The sequence below is a fragment of the Anomaloglossus baeobatrachus genome, chromosome 4 (assembly GCF_048569485.1).
Source record: "Anomaloglossus baeobatrachus isolate aAnoBae1 chromosome 4, aAnoBae1.hap1, whole genome shotgun sequence".
Taxonomy (NCBI): Eukaryota; Metazoa; Chordata; class Amphibia; order Anura; family Aromobatidae; genus Anomaloglossus; species Anomaloglossus baeobatrachus.
In genome coordinates, this window is record NC_134356.1 from 121,302,997 (window position 1) to 121,326,549 (window position 23,553).

General features: G+C 48.2%; 1 protein-coding gene across 2 annotated transcripts in view; it reads left to right on the forward strand.

Annotated features, from left to right (window-relative positions):
• The first annotated feature begins 1,604 nt into the window (after window positions 1-1,604).
• The window catches only part of LOC142303281 (lateral signaling target protein 2 homolog), an 85,536-nt gene continuing 63,587 nt past the window's right edge, over window positions 1,605-23,553 (forward strand). For both annotated transcript variants that reach the window (XM_075344525.1, XM_075344524.1), the window contains exon 1: window positions 1,605-1,716. In XM_075344525.1, the coding sequence (XP_075200640.1) occupies window positions 1,675-1,716 (42 nt within the window). In that variant the 5' untranslated portion in view covers window positions 1,605-1,674. The remainder of the gene's footprint in view (window positions 1,717-23,553) is intronic.

Here is a 23,553-nt window from a genome sequence, read left to right on the forward strand (position 1 = left end):
CAGGACACAGTTCTTGGTAAAACACTCGGCTGGATGGACGGGTACCCACAGACGGCTGCTGTTGTTCTCCCAGTAGGTAACGGTGATGTCCCTTTGACCTGCACCTGATGTTTCTAAGTTGGTAGCGATGGGTTCCCACCGGTAACCCGCTCCCCGACTTGGATATGGGCCGGAGGAGCCCTACTTTGCCCGCAGACGCTGGCCCTGAGGAGCTGGTGCCCTGGCGGTGGCGGTGTTCCTCACTAATGGTTGGACGGTTGTCTTCAATCGGGACTTAGTTGTTTGGAGACAGACGTCCCCTTCACTGACGGATTCGGCAAATTATGGCGACTCCTAGCCTTGCCGGGGTCCGAGAGGCCCCTGCCTTGGTGCTGACTGTCCTTTGTATACTGCTCCAGACCGCCGGGCCACTACCCGTCTGCGGTCCTTCCAGCAACCTCCGAGCAGTCCCCCTCCAGACAATCACCGCTGTTGCTGACCTTGCTGACACTGTCCTGCACTTAGCCGGACCAACTTCAGGCTTTCTTACTGACACTTTTACTCTTTTCTTCTGTTTCTCTACTACTACTTCACTTTCACTTAGCTCCTCTACCACTTCCTTCTACTTCACTCCCCTTCACTGTTCTTTCTGGTTCTTCCCGCCTCCAGGGCTGTTTACTCCTCGGTGGGTGGAGCCAACCGCCTGGCCCACCCCCTGGTGTGAACATCAGCCCCTGGAGGAAGGCAACAAGGATTTCAGTAGCCTTGGTGTTCCTACTGGGATGTAGGGTGTGGTGGTGTTGTGACCTGTGACCCCTGGCTTGCCCAGGGCGTCATAGCGTCACGGACCAAATCCCCAAACCAAACTACCCCCTTTCACTCACGGGCGAGGAGCGCCGCTTGAGGCCCCGGATCCGGCCCACCGCTCGAGCCACCGAGCAGCCATCGCAGCAGCGCTGGACCCGAGCGTTAGAGAGCGCAGCGGCGTCCTCCCCGCCCGCGACACAATCAAACAAGAAGGGAATGTTGTGGGGCTTCATCACTGGCAAATGACATGGAACAAAGGTTTGGATCAGGGGCAGACATAGTCTTGGTGCAGCCGCACAGGGGCCACTACAACAGGTGGCATTGTGCATTATGATGAGGTCTTGGGCTGCAATGGGCCATATATTGTCCGTGTACAGGGACCATTTCTGAGTCCACCAGTGGTTTGGATGATCATCGCCACATGTAAAAGGAAATAGGAGCGGAGTGGATTCCTGATCAGGGCTTTATAGCCCCTACTATCCTTTGCCATCTTGTAGTTTCCCACCTAGGTCATGTTTATGGCAGTGATAAAACTGTTTTATATAAATGTAGAATGACTTTTCTTGTTTCGTACAGTGAGTCATGGTGTGAACATTATATGATTCTGTGCTTCCAATAAAAGCCATAATTGAACTATAAAGCAGGATGACACCAGATGATGACATCCCCCACCGATATGGGAGCCGCTGCGATTATCACAGCGCACAGCGACCCGGCCCCTCCCCCACTGAAGCCGCGCCCACCGGTGAGAACACCGCACGGCAGATGTCCCAGTCTCGGTGACGTCAGCGCGGCAGTCATTGTTTGAACAGGTGAGGGCGGAGCGCGGTGTGGAGGGAGTCCTGTGCTGACAGGAGCGGCAGTGCGGGGCGCGCAGCGGACGGCGGCATGTTACCCTCTGTGGTGCGGAGGTGGCTGAACAGACCCAAGGTAAGGGGCGCTCGTCTCCATGCGGCATTGTGCGGGGCGCATGGTCCTGGCTGTAGTCCGTGCATGTGTGTGACCACATGGGCGGGATGCCAGGAGGAACGGGTCCTCCATAGAAGGCAGCACTTGTATAACCTGTCCCTGGAGATCAGCAGGACCCATCCCCGGCTCTATACAGAGGGCTGTGTGCTGCCGGCTACGTGCCCAGGGAAGAAGCGGAGAAAAGGGGCGACCAAGCCGTATAGGAAGTGTATAAAGGGGAACCCGCCCAGAGTCTCCTGACTACCCCATCACCGCTCATCTATGTAAGGAAGTATATAAAGGGGAACCCATCCAGAGTCTCCGGACTACCCCATCACTGCTCATCTATGTAAGGAAGTATATAAAGGGGAACCCGCCCATAGTCTCCTGACTACCCCATCACCGCTCATCAATGTAAGGAGTATATAAAGGGGAACCCGCCCATAGTCTCCTGACTACCCCATCACCGCTCATCAATGTAAGGAGTATATAAAGGGGAACCCGCCCATAGTCTCCTGACTACCCCATCACCGCTCATCAATGTAAGGAGTATATAAAGGGGAACCCGCCCATAGTCTCCTGACTACCCCATCACCGCTCATCAATGTAAGGAGTATATAAAGGGGAACCCGCCCATAGTCTCCAGACTACCCCATCACCGCTCATCAATGTAAGAAGTGTATAGAGGGGAACCCATCCAGAGTCTCCTGACTACCCCATCACTGCTCATCTATGTAAGAAGTGTATAAAGGGGAACCCAGCCAGAGTCTCCTGACTACCCCATCACCGCTCATCAATGTAAGAAGTGTATAGAGGGGAACCCATCCAGAGTCTCCTGACTACCCCATCACTGCTCATCAATGTAAGAAGTGTATAAAGGGGAACCCAGCCAGAGTCTCCTGACTACCCCATCACCGCTCATCAATGTAAGAAGTGTATAAAGGGGAACCCAGCCAGAGTCTCCTGACTACCCCATCACCGCTCATCAATGTAAGAAGTGTATAAAGGGGAACCCGCCCAGAGTCTCCTGACTACCCCATCACCGCTCATCTATGTAAGGAAGTATATAAAGGGGAACCCATCCAGAGTCTCCGGACTACCCCATCACTGCTCATCAATGTAAGGAGTATATAAAGGGGAACCCGCCCATAGTCTCCTGACTACCCCATCACCGCTCATCAATGTAAGGAGTATATAAAGGGGAACCCGCCCATAGTCTCCAGACTACCCCATCACCGCTCATCAATGTAAGAAGTGTATAGAGGGGAACCCATCCAGAGTCTCCTGACTACCCCATCACTGCTCATCTATGTAAGAAGTGTATAAAGGGGAACCCAGCCAGAGTCTCCTGACTACCCCATCACCGCTCATCAATGTAAGAAGTGTATAAAGGGGAACCCAGCCAGAGTCTCCTGACTACCCCATCACTGCTCATCTATGTAAGAAGTGTATAAAGGGGAACCCAGCCAGAGTCTCCTGACTACCCCATCACCGCTCATCAATGTAAGAAGTGTATAAAGGGGAACCCAGCCAGAGTCTCCTGACTACCCCATCACCGCTCATCAATGTAAGAAGTGTATAGAGGGGAACCCATCCAGAGTCTCCTGACTACCCCATCACTGCTCATCTATGTAAGAAGTGTATAAAGGGGAACCCAGCCAGAGTCTCCTGACTACCCCATCACTGCTCATCTATGTAAGAAGTGTATAAAGGGGAACCCAGCCAGAGTCTCCTGACTACCCCATCACTGCTCATCTATGTAAGAAGTGTATAAAGGGGAACCCAGCCAGAGTCTCCTGACTACCCAATCACTGCTCATCTATGTAAGAAGTGTATAAAGGGGAACCCAGCCAGAGTCTCCTGACTACCCCATCACTGCTCATCTATGTAAGGAGTGTATAAAGGGGAACCCAGCCAGAGTCTCCTGACTACCCCATCACTGCTCATCTATGTAAGAAGTGTATAAAGGGGAACCCAGCCAGAGTCTCCTGACTACCCCATCACTGCTCATCTATGTAAGAAGTGTATAAAGGGGAACCCAGCCAGAGTCTCCTGACTACCCCATCACTGCTCATCTATGTAAGAAGTGTATAAAGGGGAACCCAGCCAGAGTCTCCTGACTACCCAATCACTGCTCATCTATGTAAGAAGTGTATAAAGGGGAACCCAGCCAGAGTCTCCTGACTACCCCATCACTGCTCATCTATGTAAGGAGTGTATAAAGGGGAACCCAGCCAGAGTCTCTGGACTACCCCATCACCGCTCATCTATGTAAATATATAAAGGGGAACCCAGCCAGAGTCTCCTGAGTACCCAATCACTGCTCATCAATGTAAGAAGTGTATAAAGGGGAACCCATCCAGAGTCTCCTGACTACCCAATCACTGCTCATCTATGTAAGGAGTGTATAAAGGGGAACCCAGCCAGACTACCCCATCACTGCTCATCTATGTAAGGAGTGTATAAAGGGGAACCCATCCAGAGTCTCCTGACTACCCAATCACTGCTCATCTATGTAAGGAGTGTATAAAGGGGAACCCAGCCAGACTACCCCATCACTGCTCATCTATGTAAGGAGTGTATAAAGGGGAACCCAGCCAGACTACCCCATCACTGCTCATCTATGTAAGGAGTGTATAAAGGGGAACCCAGCCAGACTACCCCATCACTGCTCATCTATGTAAGGAGTGTATAAAGGGGAACCCAGCCAGAGTCTCCTGACTACCCCATCACCGCTCATCAATGTAAGGAGTATACAAAGGGGAACCCATCCAGAGTCTCCGGATTACCCCATCACTGCTCATCTATGTAAGGAAGTATATAAAGGGGAACCCATCCAGAGTCTCCTGACTACCCAATCACTGCTCATCTATGTAAGGAGTGTATAAAGGGGAACCCAGCCAGACTACCCCATCACTGCTCATCTATGTAAGGAGTATATAAAGGGGAACCCAGCCAGAGTCTCCTGACTACCCCATCACCGCTCATCTATGTAAGGAAGTATATAAAGGGGAACCCATCCAGAGTCTCCGGACTACCCCATCACTGCTCATCTATGTAAGGAGTATATAAAGGGGAACCCATCCAGAGTCTCCTGACTACCCCATCACTGCTCATCTATGTAAGAAGTGTATAGAGGGGAACCCAGCCAGAGTCTCCTGACTACCCCATCACTGCTCATCTATGTAAGGAGTGTATAAAGGGGAACCCATCCAGAGTCTCCGGACTACCCCATCACTGCTCATCTATGTAAGGAGTATATAAAGGGGAACCCATCCAGAGTCTCCTGACTACCCCATCACTGCTCATCTATGTAAGAAGTGTATAGAGGGGAACCCAGCCAGAGTCTCCTGACTACCCCATCACCGCTCATCTATGTAAGAAAGTACACAGGGGAACCCCTTTGGGGTCTCCGATCTATGTATATAAAGGGGAGCCCCCTGTAAATTGTACCTTCCATAGCCTCCTGACTGCCTTTGTTTCTAGTCTAGTCATTGTTGCAAGTTTTGAGACTGACACAAATTTTGGCTTTCTCTGATGTTTTTAGACTCTTCCCCCCTCCCCCGATGTTTGTGGTTACTAAAGTCCAATTCTAAGCGCACTGGATATCAGCTTCTGGGCGATACCAGACATGTGACAATATGCTTGCCTAATCAGTGCCTGTAGTTTATCACGATGTCTGCACTTTTGTTTGTCCAGGAATGACCACAGGTTGTCAATGGGATTGAGATCTGGGGGGCTAGTCATGGACCTGAAATGTCAGTGTTTTGCTCACTGAGCCACTAGTTATCTCTTGCCTTCTGGCCTAGCCTCCATCATGCTGGAGAAAGTATTGCTCCTGGATCGATGCTAGATGTTTCTCTTGGACGTTGTTTAGATACTATTCTTCATTAATAGCAGTGTTCTTAGGTGACGTTGCAGGGGGCGCACACATGGGTGCTCTCAGGATGCTTTACTGCTGACATGACACAGGGCTTGTGGGGTAAGCTCATCTTTTCTTCTCTGTACAAATTGTCCCTCCAGGGAGGAAGGAGACAATCTCTAGCGCTACCTATTGGAAGTAGAAATCCCAAAAGTCAAAAGTGGCTTTTTAAACAAGCCTTTTCATAAGACTTAGGATTTATTGCTAGATCAGAATCCCAGTTTGCAGACACGGTGTTTCGGTGTGATTGCCCCTCGTCGGTGCAAAGTGTGGGTATCTGATCCTGCTTATGAGAAGCTATGTGGGGACCACGTACAATCATTCTTCCAGATGTCCCAAACAGTATTAAGGGGTCTTCATCAGAGAAAAGATATTTGCAGGAACTAAAAGGATTGGACTGGAGAAGGGTCATTTTCACTAATGAAGCCCCCTCAGACTGTTTGGGACATCTGGAAGAATGATTGTCCAGAGAAGAAAAGCCTAGCGTTACCACGAGTCCTGGGTCATGTCAGCAGTAACGCGTCATGTGTAGTAGAGTTGCTTTTAAATTTGATTGCAATTTTGCCTTCAAACACTGCCATGAATAAATAATAAATATCTGAACAATCCTCCAAGAGCAACATCTACCAACGATTCAAGAGCAATTCGGTGCTTTTTCCCTATAATGGAGAACTATATCACAAGGTAAAAGTGATATGTGGCTCCATGAGCAAAATATTTAACGTGTTTGGTCCATGGCTAAAACTTACAGGAGCGTGATGCCACGGAATACATGCAAACGCCCACAGGGCGATGTGACACCCATGCGGCTAGAGACCTTGATCACTTACATAGCGAATATGTAAGAAAACATTTTTTGTTACTTTCATATTCCACAATATTACAACACAGGGATGGGTAGGAAGGGGTTAATAGGCCACACAACACTCTTTTAGCTCAGAATGCATATGGGACCTGACGGGTTCCCTTTAAAGGCATAGTACTTAGTGTATGATCTCTATCTCTCTCGTGTGTGATACATTTACTGTAGTAAAATGGTAACATCACTACTTATATCAGATTCATCTCCACTAAAAGCCGAGATCCTTTGATCAGGAATAGAACAGACATTTATGGAATATTTCAGAAGTTTCTCAAATTCTTATGAAAAAATATTCATCATACTGGATTGAACCACTGTACCCAATTTATTTTATATTTTAGGAGTTGTCCATTTTATAACTACTCCGACTCCACCAAAATGGACTCAAACTCCACAGCCCTGCCGAGCACAGTGATGCTCGCTCGAGTGGTTTGCATACGTTAAGCGCCTGATCTGCGAAGTTGAACACTGATGCATATGTATTTTAGGTTGTTTATTTTTTTTGTAAAGTCTATGTTTGGTATAAACATTAACATTCAGGTCCGCTCATCTCTAGTTATTGGTTGCCTGAGGAATGTTCTGCACGCTGAATGCAGTTTGTCAAAAATTAACATCAAGAGCCGCTGCTGGCAGCTTCTTCTACAATTGCCAACCAATGATGTCCCACATGCTTGCATGGGAGACCCAGCACGTTTATCAGACGCTAATCACAGTAGCATGATCATCAGGTGGCTTGATGTTGTCTTGTTGAAAAATAGCCTGTGTGGTACTTTCATGTTTCGTAGTGAACTGCTTTTCATGACATTGCCCGTGTGGTCTCCTTACCAACCTCTTCAGCTATCATTGCGTCAATGACAAAAGTGGGACTCGTCACTGAAAAGGATAGGTCTCCATTGCTGTCTTGCTCTGTACCACAATAGCCTTATGAGTGGTGGCATGTAGTCAATCGATGACCTGTATTTGGACAAATGTCTTGTAGCCCAAAGTCATGCGAATGCCATCTGATGGTTTTGTTGACACTGTTGCCTTTAAGCTTTATTTGTGACATCTAATTGTTCTTGCAGTACAGAATGGATCACTGTGCGCCGTTCTTGAAGTGGTTCACCCATATTTATTATTTCTCTAGTCCCTTCCACGACAGCATAGGAGGTTGTCTCTCCACGCCCTAATTGGGACAGGAAGTTCAAGAGGTTTAAAAGGACCCTCCCACCTCCCACAGCCAGTGTCTTTCCTGTCCCCATGGGGCATGGAGAGGTTTTGTTTTTCTCCTATGCTGTGGTGGCCGGCGAACTACAGTATATATATTTTTTTTTTTTCTTTTTCCTTCTTCCCCTGTTACCTTAAGCCGGACAGCATCGGTCGGGCCTTCACCGCTCCTCCCTTGCTGTTCCCTCACGCTGTGGGGGACCGCTGCTCCAGCCTTCCGGATCCTCCTGAGGGGTGATGCAGGCTGTTGAGCTCCCCGGCCGGCGTCCTCCCTGAGCCGCCGGCCGCTTCCCGCATGCACGCTGCCGGAGCGATCCGGAAGTGTTCCCGGGGGCGGGACTTCCGGTCTTGCGGACTTCCGGTCGAGCGCTTCCGGTTTGCGGAGGCAGCGTGGAGGCACGCCGACGGTGACACGGCCTGCCCAGGACCGGATGTGGGAGGCGGGGAACGTGCACCGTCACTGGGGGGGGCAGGCCCTTTTGCATAAGGGCTGCCACGAAGACATCAGATCATGGTAAGCAACCGTGCTCCCTGTCATGTCTTCCGCTGCAGCTGCATCTGCAGAACCCAGTGTGCCCCCTGCTACTGTGAGTATGGAGGGGAATGGTCCCTCGGACATAGGTCTCATCAGATGATTTATGGCTCTATGGTCTGTGTTTTCTAGGAGGACAAGGCCACCAAGAAAACTGACAGAAATGAAAAATCAGAGAAGCCTGAGAAGTCAGAAAAAACTGACAAGTCCGATAAGCCTGATAGACCTGACAGAGTGGAAAAAATTAAAAAATGTCCTATCTGTATAAAGAAGCTCCCTGCAGTATGGGATAAAAAGCTTTGCCAGCAATGTACGGACCAGATTATTAGGGCCGAACAACCATCTCTGATAGATGAGTTGCGGTCCATGATGAAACAGGAGATTAGGGCCTCTCTGGCCTCCCTTCCTGCTCCTGACCCTGCTCCTGGCCCTGCTCCTGGCCCTGCTCCTGGACCCTCTCCTCCAAAAAAGAGGAGACTCCAGTCGACCCCATCTGATCAGGAGGACGCTGATTCCACCTCTGAGGGTCCTGATGAAGGATTTCCATCTGGGGGGTCTGACCAGTCCTTTCTATTTCACTCAGAAGAGTTGGGGGATCTTATTGGGGCAGTTAGGAGCACTATGGGTTTGGAAGAAGTGCAGTCTCTTCCTTCAATCCAGGACGAAATGTTTGCTGGCCTGAAGTCAGTCAAACAGTTGGGATTCCCAGTTCATGCCAATGTTTTGGATATTGTCTCTCAGGAATGGGAATGTCCTGAGAGGCGGGTACGGAGTGACCTTAGACGCCGGTTTCCTCTGGAACCTTCGGGACTGCATTGGGAGGTCCCAAGAGTAGACGTTCAGGTGGCTAGGGTAGCTAAGCAAACGGCTCTTCCCTTTGAGGATACTTCCCAACTGAAGGATCAGATGGATAGGAAGGTAGAGGGCCTGATGAAGCGGTCCTGGGAGGCATCGTCTTCCTCTATTCAAGCCAACATTGCCTCCACCTGCGTATCCAGGTCCCTAATTAGGTGGTTAGACCAGTTGGAGGCTCATATTTCCCAAGGGACCCCTAGGGAGGAATTACTGGAATCCCTTCCCTTGCTTACAAGTAAAATATATCTTTGTACCGTGTTAGCCAGTAGAGATAAAAAAATTGTTTAAAAGAACAGAGAGTCCTCAGTGGTTGATACCTTTTAATGGCTCTTTCCCTTGCTTAGGAAGGCTTCCTGTTTTCTGGCAGATACCTCGGTGGAATCTGTCCGCCTGGCAGCCAGGACCTCGGTGCTGTCTAACTCTGCCCGACGTGCCCTCTGGCTTAAGGCCTGGAGCGGAGACTCCACCTCCAAAATGAGGCTTTGTTCACTTCCGTTTAAAGGGGATTTAGTGTTTGGGCCTGCCCTGGATGATATCCTGGACAAGGCGACCGATCGTAAGGCCTTGCCCGATCCTAGACCTAACAGGAAGCGGTCCTTTCGTCCCTCGATGCCTCAGGCCTCCCAGCCCAGAGGGAAAGGGAAGGCTGGCAGGTGGAGCTATCCCAAAGGTAGAGGGAGAAACATCCTCATACCTCCCCATCAGCAACGTCCTCAGCAGGACAAACAGTGACTCGGCCCGGGTGGGGGGAAGACTCTCAGCGTTTCTTCCCCAGTGGCAGTCCATAACCACTTGCCAATGGGTTCTGAAGATCATCTCGGACGGTCTTCTCATAGAATTCCTTTCCCCCCCTCTTCCGGGTCTCCGAGTCACTGCGCTGGCGTCGCCGGGTTCACAGGCTCTGTTGTACACAAAGATTATAGAGCTAGTGCACTCGGGGGTCGTTTCCCCAGTCCCGAGTCAGGAAGAAGGGGTAGGACACTACTCCCGTCTCTTCCTGGTCAAGAAGCCATCCGGCGACGTCCGTATAATTATCAATTTAAAACGTCTAAACCGTCAGGTCAGGTACCGGCGGTTCAAGATGGAGTCGGTGAACTCTGCTATTCCCCTGATAGGTCTACACCATCAGATGGCCTCTATAGATCTGAAAGACGCCTACTTCCATGTACCCGTCCATCCGGGACACAGGCAATACCTCAGGTTTGCGGTGCTTCACGGGGAGGAAGTACTTCATTTTCAATTCAATGTACTTCCCTTCGGGATCTCCTCAGCTCCAAGGATCTTTTCCAAGATCATGGCAGAGGTGGTCGCCTTCATGAGATTGCAGGGTATCTGTCTGGTTCCATATTTGGACGACTTTCTTCTCATGGCTCCATCTGCTCCAACCCTCCGGAGCCATGTGGAAAGGTCTCCTTCGGTCTCTGGGATGGATTCCCAATCTCAAAAAATCACAGTTAACCCCCTCCTCCACTCGGCAGTTTCTCGGAGTGCTGCTGGACTCCGACAGACGGGCATCTTTTCTCCCAGAGGGCCACAGGATAGCTCTGTTAGCCAAAATATCAAAGCTTCGCAGGCAGGCCCGCCCGACGCTTCGAGCGGCTATGTCAGCTCTGGGTTCCATGACATCCTGCATTCCTTCAGTCAGGTGGGCTCAGGCCCATTCTCGGTGTCTCCAGGATCATATCCTGACACATTGGGACAGACTCCCGTCATCCCTAAACAGAAGGTTTCGCCTCTTGGAGTCCGTCTCCTCATCCCTTCTCTGGTGGCTGAGTCCCGCCAACCTGCGGGTGGGGGTTGCCTGGACTCAGAAACCCCTGGTTACACTGACCACAGATGCCAGCCTTCGTGGATGGGGGGCAATGGTGGCAAATTCCCCATTCCAAGGGGTCTGGAGTCCTTACGTCAGCTCCCAATCCTCCAACTACAGGGAGCTCAGGGCAGTCAGGGAAGCCCTCCTTGCGGCTCAGGACCTCGTCCGGGACTCTCACGTCCTGGTATATTCAGACAATGTCACGACAGTGGCACATCTCCGCCATCAGGGCAGTACACGCTCAGGCGCCCTGAAGTCAGTATCCTCCCGAATCTTTCAATGGGCAGAACAATCTCTGCTCTCCCTTTCTGCGGTCCATCTGAAGGGCTCCCTCAATCTTCAGGCGGATTTCCTGAGTCGTCGGGATGTTCATCCAGGGGAATGGAGCCTGGATCAGGCGGTGTTCTGCTCTCTAGTGGCAAGGTGGGGTGCACCAGAGGTGGACCTCTTTGCCTCGGCAGGGAATATATTTCTCCCTGAACCCAAGGGACGAGGCGTTAGGGGTAGACGCTTTCTGCCACAGTTGGTCTTTTCGCCTCGCTTACGCGTTCCCCCCCTCTTCCTCTTCTCGCACGGGCCCTGAGGAAGATCAGAGACGAGGGGGTCCCAACTATACTGGTAGCCCCTCTGTGGCCCCGGAGGAGTTGGTACAGCCTGGTCATGACGCTAGGAATCGACGGCCCAGTCCTCTTAGGTTCGGACCCCAGCTTACTGTCACAGGGTCCGATTTTCCATCCGGCTCCCCAGAAACTCAACTTGGCTGCCTGGCTTCTGAGGCCCGGGCACTGAAGGCCCAAGGACTTTCTGACAAAGTTGTGGCTACGCTACAGAAGAACCGTAAACCTGTGACTAATAGTATATACAACAAAATCTGGAAGAGATTTTCCTCCTGGTGTGGTTCTCGGCCTCCTGACCCTCTTCGGCCTAATATTGCGCAGATTCTGGACTTTCTCCAGAGTGGTTTAGACTTAGGTCTTAGGCCTAGCACCGTGAAAGTTCAGGTGTCAGCACTCAGTGCAGTCTTTGACACGGCTCTGGCAGATCATCGTTGGATCCGTCGGTTCTTTGTGTCCGCTAGTAGACTCTGTCCACGTCAGAGGGTCCTGACGCCTCGCTGGGATCTCAATGTGGTCCTTACAGGACTATCTCAGTCTCCGTTTGAACCTCTGTGCTCTTGTAACATTCGTTCCCTTTCTCACAAGACTGCTTTTCTTGTGGCTATTACATCTGTTCGCAGAGTCGGCGAACTTCAGGCTTTGTCTGTTAGGGAACCTTACCTGACCATCAGAGATGACAGCATTGTTTTTCAGCTGGACCCTTCCTTCCTTCCCAAGGTGGTTTCGGATTTTCACCGTTCGCAGTCCATCGTCCTGCCTTCATTCTGTCAGAATCCTCGGACTCCGGGTGAGGAAGTGTTTCATTCTTTGGATGTCCGTCGGATAGTGTTGCACTACCTAGAGGTTACTGCTTCTTGGCGCCTTGATTCTAACCTGTTCATCCAGCCCTTTGGCCGCAATAAGGGCAAGAAGGTGGCTAAGAGTACCGTCGCCAACTGGATTGTGCGGGCAATTAGAGATGCATACCTCGCTCAGCATCTCTCTCCACCTACTGGATTCACGGCGCACTCCACCAGGGCTACCTCTGCTTCCTGGGCCGAACGGGCAGGGGCCTCCCCTGAGCAGATCTGCAAGGCGGCTACGTGGTCTTCGCTCCATACCTTCACGAAGCATTATCGTCTGGATCTGGATTCCAACAGGGATTTGGCCTTTGGCAGGAAAGTCCTGCAGGCTGTGGTCCCCCCCCTAGGTATCAATTCTTTGGTATTCCTCCTATGCTGTCGTGGAAGGGACTAGAGAAATAAGAATTATTCTTACCGATAATTCGGTTTCTAGGACCTTCCACGACAGCAGGTAATTCCCTCCCCTATGTATTCATATATTCCTGAATGTGTAGTACTTCTCATATGCTATGGATTCTTTGTAAGACACTGGCTGTGGGAGGTGGGAGGGTCCTTTTAAACCTCTTGAACTTCCTGTCCCAATTAGGGCGTGGAGAGACAACCTCCTATGCTGTCGTGGAAGGTCCTAGAAACCGAATTATCGGTAAGAATAATTCTTATTTTCTAGATCGATATGTTGAGAAACAAGGTTTCTCTCAAATACCTTATTTTGGCTATAGTGCCTGTGAGACCACTGTTCCCCATCACCTGACCCCCGGACTTTGTAACATCGGGGATCCGGTGATGTCACGTCAAGTTCCTGATCATGACATCACCACGGCCGGTGCCAGTCTTCTTGGGTTGCTGGGCTGTGGGCGGGGTTTCACTGCTCATCACTGCCCATTGTCTCCTGCTTGCAGCCCTTTGCTGTGAGGTAGCAGGGAGCTGATGGGCTGCCACGCTGGGCTGTGCTGAGCGGTGAAACACTGCTCACAACCAATCACACACGGAGACCGGCCGGTTGCGGTGATGTCAGGTTGAGAGGAACTTAAAGTTACATCACCAGATCCCTGAGGTCACGGAGCCCGGGGGTCAGGCGATGGAGAACAGCGGTCCGCAATAGCGCCTCTCACAGGCACTATTGCCAACATAAGGTATTTGAGAAAAACCTTGATTCTCAACATAATATTGATCTACAAATAAATATGGGTGAACCACCCCTTTTTAAAGTCTGAGTACATATGGGCAGTGCCATGAAGAGGCCTTTACAAGTGAAGTTACACCGATTCCACTCCTAGGAATATTATGTGGGCCGGCTTGATGTACCATAGCCTGACCTTTCTGGCCTTCACTCTAGGTACATGAACAGCTCAACTTTTGCATTGATCTGGTCATGGAACCTGTGGTACTGCCATTTCTACTTTCTCCCGGGAGCTGTTTTCGAAGTCATTTTGCTCATGCTAGTGTGAGCAGCCTGCCTGAGCTACCATGGCCTTCAGCATCTCCAGACTTGTCCCCCATTGAGTACATCTGTGACCTCATCTGGCCACAGTTGTAAAGCAGCTGCCAGCAGCGGATTTTGATGATTTGCATGTTCAGGTGCATTCAGTGTGGCAGAACATTCCTCAGACCACCATTGATGGCAGCCAAAGCGTGTAACTGTGTATTTGTGTGTGGTGAGATTTGATGCTGCAGAAATTGAGATGTTTTGAAACATTTGTTTACTTCAATGGTTTTCTGTATCATAAACAATATTTTTACTGATCCTGTGATTTTTTTTTTTTTTTTTTTCTTTTCCCCAATGACTTTTTCTTTATTACACTTTTCAACAATGAAATTGCTTCTGGATAAATATATAGAAGGAGATTCCACCGAAGCTGTATCCAGCCAGTCTGTCAGCCACAGAGTCTTCTGCCCACAAGTTCACTGACTAATTATGCCTACTGTTGTGGACTTGGCATCAATCCGTGTTGCCGTCATTCTGGCAGCCTTCTGCCAGGGAGAGCAGGATCTGACCCAGTCCTGGGTTGATTTATCTTCCCTGGTTCCGTTTATTTGGGTATATAATCCAGTGTTGGACTGGGCTGTCCAGGGCCCACCTGTAGCCTTGTTTCTGCAGGCCCACTCCTCAGCTACATGCGAAAATAACCTGACCCACAGTTAAGCAATTTACTTATGCTTCTATATAATAATTAACTGGGGAGTTTGTTTAGTGAATGATTAGGTTCTACCTTTGTCTGTAAATAGTGAATCATGTGTATTAGCATTGCTGATGTAGGAGGTTGGGAGGACCACTCCTTCACCGGGGCCCTCCTGGGAACTTCCCCTGGTCCTCGGTGGGCCAGACCAAGCCGAATATAATGTTCATTTATGCTGGTGAAATGCCATCTTTTCGAAGTCTAAATTCACACGTAATGTTTCAGAGAGCACAGATTCTATGTGGACGGCATCAGTGTAAGGCCATGTGCGCACTTTGTGTTCTTACCTGCGTTTCCGCAGCGTTTTGAACTGCAGCGTTTTCATGCCAAAATGCATGTGTTTTTGATTTTCCAACAAAGTCAATGGGAAATGGGGATTTCTTGTGCACACTTTGCTGTTTAAAACGCAGCGTTTAAGTTGGATATTTTTGGGCAAAAACACAGCGTTCAAAGAAGCAGCATGTCAATTGTTTTTGCCATTTTGACTGTGTTTTGCCAACATGTCAATGAGAGACTTCAAAACTGAGCCTGAATCAAAATTCCAGCGTTTTTCATGCTTTTTTGACAAAATAAAAAGTATGCGTTTATGCCTTTATAATATGTCCCTTTGCACACACATAGTCCGACAATTAAATTATTGAAAATCCATAATTTAACTTTATTTTATGCATAAATATTATAAAATAGTTATAATTTCAATGAAATGATCTATTTTGTACATGATTTTAAATGTTATGTTTTCAGTTTTTTTCAGTGTTTGACTGTTTAAACTTTATTTAGCAGTGTCTTTACGTTCAAAATGCATCTGTTTTTATGCAATGAAAAAGCATGTAAAAAGCGCTTAAAACGCGGTAAATACGCACACTTATTTATCGCGTTTTCGTGGTCAAAAGCAACTTTGGCAACAACCATTTCTACCAGAGGATGCGTTTAGAACTGCAACTACCTCGACGCAAAGTGCGCACATAGCCTAAAGGCTGTTCACAACATGAACCCGTAAATTGAAATATGGCATGCTTTTTGCTGACCATGGGTGCAGATAAGAAGGGGGGATTGAATGGGGTGGGCCTGTGTAAGTCATAAGATATAATGCATCTATGTGCTTGTCACATGTGTCAATGTGGCCTAATAGAACAGCAAAATAGTGTTTAATAATAGGAAGATATCATCCCAAACTAAAAGAAATGTGACCTCATCTGGCAGTCGCTAAATAAGATTTTCTGTATATTCCTCAAATGTATCTTAAATTTGCTCTGGAAGCTCTATTATAATTGACCAATAATAAGGTCAATCTCCACTGATGTTATCGGGTGACCATGTAATAAATGGCTGTTTACGAGACCTCAATAGCGTTGGTAAATTTTTCTTTGGGCTTTCCTCTCATTAATAAAGGGGAAAGTCTAGAGTCAGTGAGACCCCTTATGATTTCCATATGCCCAGGCTATGGTGGGGCTTTAACAAACCTTGCCTTTAAAGGGAACCTGTCAGGTGCAATATGCACCCAGACCCACGAGCAGTTCTGGATGCATATTGCTAATCCCTGCCTAACCGTCCCTGTATACACTATAGCATAGATAAAGAGATCTTTAGAAAAAGTATTTCTAAAGATCTTTTACTGGATGCTAATGAGCGAGGGGACTAGTCCCAAGAGCGTTGCGTCCCTTGCTAGTCAACTCCATTAGCATATTAGTACGCCCTTGTGCACATGCTAACATGCTAATGAATATGCAGTGTCAGAGGATGATCTCACTCACCTCTCCACTGCCATCCCATCCGACGCTGGATTTTGGCTCAGTGCACACGATCCTGGACTTTCAGCTTTGCAAACTACTTCAGTTTGAAGCCTGGACGCGTACACCCGGCTTCATTGTGTGCATGACAAACTCCGGTGATCGCTTCAGGTAATTGACAGCTGATTTGCAGTGGTTTAATAGCTTGTTTAGATAAACGGGACCTTCACAATCCCCCCCACCCCCTTCAGATGTGCACAGATTGATCAGTAGTACATTTATTTTGTACATATAGAATAGCATTATTCTCAGCAGTACGACTTGTTTACACAGGATGCTGTGCTGCCGAGACCGATCATTTCACGTGAAGAAATAGTATTTTGCTCCTCCGATGGCTGATTGCCGATCTGTGTAGACAAGCAGATTATTGAGAAACCAACATTATTAGAATTACATTCACATTTATATATACAGTATAAATGCATTTTTTAGGCTCTCCAATTTTGCTTTCTCTGTAACTTGTAAGTACTTTTTATGGTCACCCTTAACATATATTAAAAAGGTTTTCTCCACCTTGGGTTGACTCCCATCAACACCGTGGTAACTGGCAACAACCTATCTCAACTACAGTGGAACCTCGGTTTACAAGTAACTTGGTGTGTGAGTATTTTGCTATACGAGCAAAGCTTGCTGTAAATGTGTAACTCAGTTTACGAGCAAGCTTTGCTATACGAGCAAATACTCACCGCACACACTTCCGATTCCGTACTTTAACCGCACTCTGACCCGCTCTTACAGTCCGCACAAACACTCACACATTATGCTCACTTTACGTTCAGTTCCAACGCCGGCCTCATGGTTCTTGTAGTTCGCCGGTACAGGATTTTTATCGGGTAACCATTGCGACGGTGGAGGAACTTCCACTGTCAGCCGCTACTCAAAAGCAGCGCGCTGGCCAATCAGAGGCAAGCGGCTCATGCCTTTGACGGCAGCGGAAGCTCCGGCACCAGTTGCGATGGTTACCCGATTCACATTCTGTACCGGCGAACTACAAGAACCGGGAGGCCGGTGATGGAATGTAAGGTGAGCATTGTGTGTGTGTGTGTGTGTGTGTGTGTGTGTGTGTGTGTGTAATGGCACAATAGGGGACCAGGATGGGACATTTGAACAAGTTGTAGAACGAATTGTCTGAGATTCAACTATTTCCTATGGGAAATTTTGCTTTGCTAGACGAGTAACTTGGTTTACAAGCACACTCCCAGAACGGATTGTTCTCGTAAACCAAGGTTCCACTGTATTGCGCCTATCCCTATGACCCACCCCTGCTTGGAGAGACCCATTAGCATGGGCTAGAACCATACCAGAATAGGCTTGTCAGCCCTTCCCTCTCCTTCTTCCCCCTCCCCCTCTCTTCCTATCATATTTCTTAGTCTATTTTCTTTCTACCCCTCTCTATTTCAATAGCTTGTATCAGATTCTTTGTCATGTGGTTTTGGTTTTTTTGTTTGTTTAAACTTCTTGCAATGAGTACTCTCTCGTAGTAGACACTGGGTAGGGGAAAGTTTGATTTACATTGTATCATCAAAACATCAATAAAATATTTGAAACTAAAAAGGTGTTCTCTAGTTAAAGGGGTTATCAGGTCAATTTTAGTAATGTGTATAGATGGATATTACGTATACAGGGTGGTCCAAAAGTAGGTGGACAGAAAATAACATTTATTTTTATATATAAAATTATATTTACTAACACAAGCATAACATAGACAAATTTTATTCTGAACAATAATACAAAAGCCCTTAAATTTTATCAACACAGGTGCTCAAACGGTCTTCCATTACAATTTGCACAGCTTTTAAGTCTGCCTCTTACGCTTCGACAACCATTTTTGCACTAGTCTCTTTGGGTATTTAATTTCTTGAAATGCATCTGTAGCACCCAGGGATATGGGGTACTCAGTTCTGGGTAATGGCTCTATTGGGAGTGTCACGGTTGTGGTTGTTCCCGATTCCGTGCCCTGGGCCCTTTTTGTAATGGGGTATATTTACAGGGGATTTGTGAATAAAGTTATTTATGACGCCACTGGCAGTGTTGCGGCTAAGTGTAGGGAGTCGCTGCTGCAGATTTTGCTGGGGCTGATGGAATGTGCAGCTCTGATGACTTGGGCCCTCCGCAAGTAGGGTGTTACCCCAGCAGGTGTATGGTGTGGTGGACGTTGGAAGAAGTCCAGATAGGTATTCAGTGCAACTGGTTGCCCGAGGCCGGCTGGTTTCGCCTCCAGGTCCCCTTCGTCCCAGTGCCAGTCTGGTTCTCTGGTATTTTCTTCCCCTGCACCCGTCTCTGGTAAGTGGGTCCCTGTGGTATGGAACACTAGGGGTCCCCGGTTTGTGGTTTGTCCACCTCTGTCTGCCTGACATTAGCTTGAACCCTGTGGGGATGGAGTCTCTGGTCTTGTCCCCGGTTCTCCCTTTTGCTACTGAGACTTCGGATTCTTTAGGGTCAGCAAGGTCCTTGATGGTCCCCTTTGCTGTGCAGGTGTTAACAGGTAGATAGCATCCAGAGTGGATGAATCCACCCGGGTAGCAAGGTATCTGACAACAAAGTTGAGTAGAGAGCAGTGAAAAAATATAAATATTAAAACATAACCTTTAACCCCTTTACGACCGCGGGCAGTAAAATTACGTCCTATTTTAACGTGACTTAACGACCAGGGACGTAATTTTACTGCCTAAACTTCATTTGATTGCCGTGGCCATAGCAACGGCTTTCAAATGATGTCCCCTGCTGTTTCTTACAGCAGGGGACCTTTGCTTGACCCCAGGGGGGGGCGGCATCGCCACCCCCTATCGACGATCGATGTGATTGGCTGTTCAAATCTGAACCGCCAACCACATCGATCGCACTAATTTCGGCAAAAATAATGCCCGAATTAGTGCGATCCTGTGAGATCCAGCTATGAGATGCCGCAGCTGCTGCAGCATATCATAGGTGGACCTCAAACATGCCGCCCCCAGCCCCTGCAGCACTGATTGGAGCGATCGTGCTATGACGCGCAATCGCTCCAATCAGTGTGCAGTGGGGCGGTCTGATCTGCCGGTGGCCGCCCTCCCCAGGCCTGTGCTGGCCTGCGAGCCCTCCCCCAACATGTCTGCAGCGTGGTACTTGTGGTACCACGCCACCGCTTCTGCCGCCGCCGCCGTAGTAGCTGAGGTCACCGCTGCTGCTGCACGTGAGTACTGTGCTCACTTTGCAGCTCCCGTGGTGCCCCTGCGCGCTGCCGTGATAGCCCCTGCCGTGCCCCCCCGACATCCCGATCTGCTCCCCCCGACATCCCGATCTGCTCCCCCCGCGATCTGACTGCCTCCCCCATTATCTCTATTCTGCTTCTGCAGCTCCCTCTCTGGTCTCCCCCTCTGCTCTCTCCCCTCTCCCCCTCTGCTCTCTCCCCTCTCCCCCTCTGCTCTCTCCCCTCTCCCCCTCTCCCCCTCTGCTCTCTCCCCTCTCCCCCTCTCCCCCTCTGCTCTCCCCCGACGTCCTCTTACCTGTCTTCACTGGCCTGATCACATCTGCGTCCATCGCTGGGTCCTTCCTGGGCATTCTGCTGATCTGCCTGCTGCTCCTGTAAAGCTGTCCATCTCTCTGCCATCTGTTCCTCTGCAGCTCTTCTGGTCAGTGATCCTGCTAGTCCTCTGGGTACTGTGAGTATAACTTTTTTTTTTTTTTTTTCCCCCGTATCCCCTGTCCATTTTTACACCTCATCCGTCCGTGCGTCCCGCCGAGCGCTGATCAGGGATGCAGATAACGGATCTGCATCCATGGTCCGTTTTTGGCGTGACTTTTTTTCCGTATTCACGACGCTTTTTGTATCACATCCGTCCATGCGTCCCGCCGAGCGCTGATTAGGGATGCAGATAACGGATCGGCATCCCTGCTCAATTTTTGGCGTGATTTTTTTCCGTATTTGCGACGCTTTTTGTATCGCATCCGTCCGTGCATCCCGCCAAGCGCTGATCAGGGATGCACATAACGTATCTGCATCCATGGTCAATTTTTGGCGTGACCTTTTTTTTTTACGTATCCCCGACGCTTTTTTTTTTTTTTTTTTACCGCATCCGACCGTGCGTCCTGCAGCGGCCGATCAGTGCACTGCGTCTGTGCGTTTGAAAAGTCAAATGGCGCTCCTTCTCTTCTGAGCCCCGCCATGCGCCCAAACAATTACTTTCCACCACATATGAGGTATCGTCGTACTCAGGAGAAATTGCACAATACATTTTATGGTGCATTTTTTCCTGTTACCCTTGTGAAAAAAAAGCTACCTAGTTGAAGCAACCGTTTTGTGGTAAAAAAATTTTTTTTTTTCTTTTCACGGCTCAACGCTATAAACTTCTGTGAAGCCCCCAGGGGTTCAAAGTGCTCACCAAACATCTAGAAAAATTATTTGAGGGCTCTAGTTTCCAAAATGGGGTCACTTGTGGGGGAGCTCCATTGGTTAGGCACCTCAGGGGGTCTTCAAACCCGACATAGCGTCCGCTAATGAGTGCAGCTAATTTTGCGTTCAAAAATTCAAATGGCGCTCCTTCCCTTTCGACCTCTGCCGTGCGCCCAAACAATTGATTTTTACCACATATGGGGTATCAGCGTACTCAGGAGAACATGCACAATAAATTGTATTGTGTACTTTCTCTTTTCTCCCTTGTAAAAATGAAAATTTTATGGCTAAAGTAACATTTTTGTGTTAAAAAGTAAAATTTTCATTTTTTCCTTCCACATTGCTTTGGTTCCTGTGAAGCACCTAAAGGGTTAATAAACTTATTGGATGTGGTTTTGAGCAGTGTGAGGGGTGTAGTTTTTAGAATGGGGTCACTTTTGGGTATTTTCTGTCACCTAGGCCTCTCAAAGTCACCTCAAATGTAATGTGGTCCCTAAAAAAAATTATTTTGTTGGAAAAATGAGAAATTGCTGATGAACTTTGACCCCTTCTAACTTCCTAACGGAAAAAAAATGTGTTTTGAAAATTGCGTTGATGTAAAGTAGACAAGTGGGAAATGTTATTTAGTAACTATTTTGTGTGACACATCTCTCAGATTTATGGGCATACATTTTCAAAGTTTGAAAATTGCGAAAGTTTCAAAATTTTCGCCAAATTTCCTAAATTTTCACAAATAAACGCAAAAAATATCGGCCTAAATTTACCACTGACATGAAGTACAATATGTCACGAAAGAACAATGTCAGAATCGCCAGGATCCGTTGAAGCGTTCCAGAGTTATAACCTGTCAAAGTGACACTGGTCAGAATTGCAAAAAATGGCCCGGTCATTAGGGTGTTTTAGTGGCCGGGGGTGAAGGGGTTAATATAATCAGATAAAACATTTTAAACAAAAACGTGCTCATATAAAACACACTGTCAGCTTAGCAGTGGATATGTGGCACCCTATATTACAGACAGGCTACCCTATGAATGCCACTTCTCCTCCCAATGGGGAGAGAGATAATTAGTATTGGACGGACAATACTGCTTATTGCAAAGAAAGAGAAAAATAACTCTCATTCAGCCATAGGCACACATCCAGTAGATAACCTTTGGCAGGGAAATAGGACCATCCCAGTCAGAGAGAAGGGGTTAGGAGCAGGGCCTCATGTAGTGGGGACACACTAACCCTCGACCCACAAGCTCCCGCCCTTACAAGGGCAGTCCGCAACTGTCCCTAAACTGTGACTGCTCTACATTGATTCCAGTGCCTCCCTACACGTTTCACCGCTGTCAGCTCATCAGGGGAGAAGTGCACCACAATGTCAAATACTAGAACTAAATAAGGGTCCCCCACCAATTTCAGATGGGACCACTGACTGACAGGTGTTAACAGGTCGGCTTGAAGCGCTTTCCTGTCATAGGGTCCTGTACCCCGTCGGTGCATAGTTCCGGGAGTATTCCACCGTACTCCACAGGCAACTACCTCTCCTGGGTACCTGGTCACCGTCAACCCGAGTCAGGGAGTCCCTTCACTCAAACACTTTCACTTAGACTCCTCTAGTTAGACTCTACTACTGACTTCCTGTCTTCCGACTACTCTCCGCAGTCTGCCCCTCCCACCTGGTAAACTAGTGGACTGGAGTGGCTCCACCTCTAGGCGGCCATCCATGGTCCCACCCTAGCTGGGTACCAATGTATGGGGGATTGTTGGGGAAAACTGGGATTACCTGGGTGGTACCGGCACTGGGGTTCTGGGTACCTAAGGGGGTAGGCCCTGCATCCTGGTGGAGATGCAGAACCTTGTAGCACCCTGATGGGTTCAGGGGCGCTACACATCTCTCATGTAATTTTTAAAATCACTGACACTTTTTGGTTTTCAATTACAAACTTTGTCCTTGAGTACTCCCCAAAAGAAAAAATCCATTGGGGTCAAATCTGATGAACGTGCTGGCCAATCAAGTGGTCCTCTTCGGCCAATCCATTTATTAGGAAATGTTTCATCAAGATACTCGCGGACTACTCTTGAATAATGTGGAGGGGCCCCATCTTGGAAATGTAATTTGAATTAGGCTGTTGCTGTAATTGGGGAACAACTTGATTAATTAGAATTTCGAGATACTTATCTCTTGTGACTGTTCCATCAAAAAATATTGGTCCTAAAAGTTGAAATACCACCCCAAACATTGACACCAGGCTCATTTAGTTGTTGCTCTAATGTTAAATGCATGTTCTCATTATACCAGTAAATACAATTGTCTGTTAATATGGACGGATAATTTGAAAGAAGCTTCATCACTCCACATGTTATCTAAAATTACTGGATTTTCTTAAATTTCGTTAAGCATAATCTCACTAAATTGCAGCCGCCTGTCTGGATCGTTCTCCAACAAACCATGAAGTAGATGTGGACGATAAGCTTTCCACCCAATAGATTTCAGGATTCGCATGATAGAAGCTCGTGAAATTCCCAATTCTAAAGAGACTCTTCTGGGGACTGTTTAGGACTCTGAACAAATGTTTCAGCAACAAGTTGTTTGTTATTTTCTGTACAGGCTGTTTTGGGTCGACCAGTTTTGGAGCGTTAAGGATTGAGCCAGTGGCATCGAATTTGTCACTGAGGGACTGTCTGTAACCGCTCTGTGCCAGCAGAGATCAGCGCCGGGCACAGCAGGCTGGTAGTTGGCAGCTAACCGCCTGTTCTTAGCCTTAAAGTAAAAAAAAATTATAACCCCCCTTTTTTTTTTTATATAAACAAGCTCTCCTGTGAATTTTTTTTTTTTTTTTATTTAA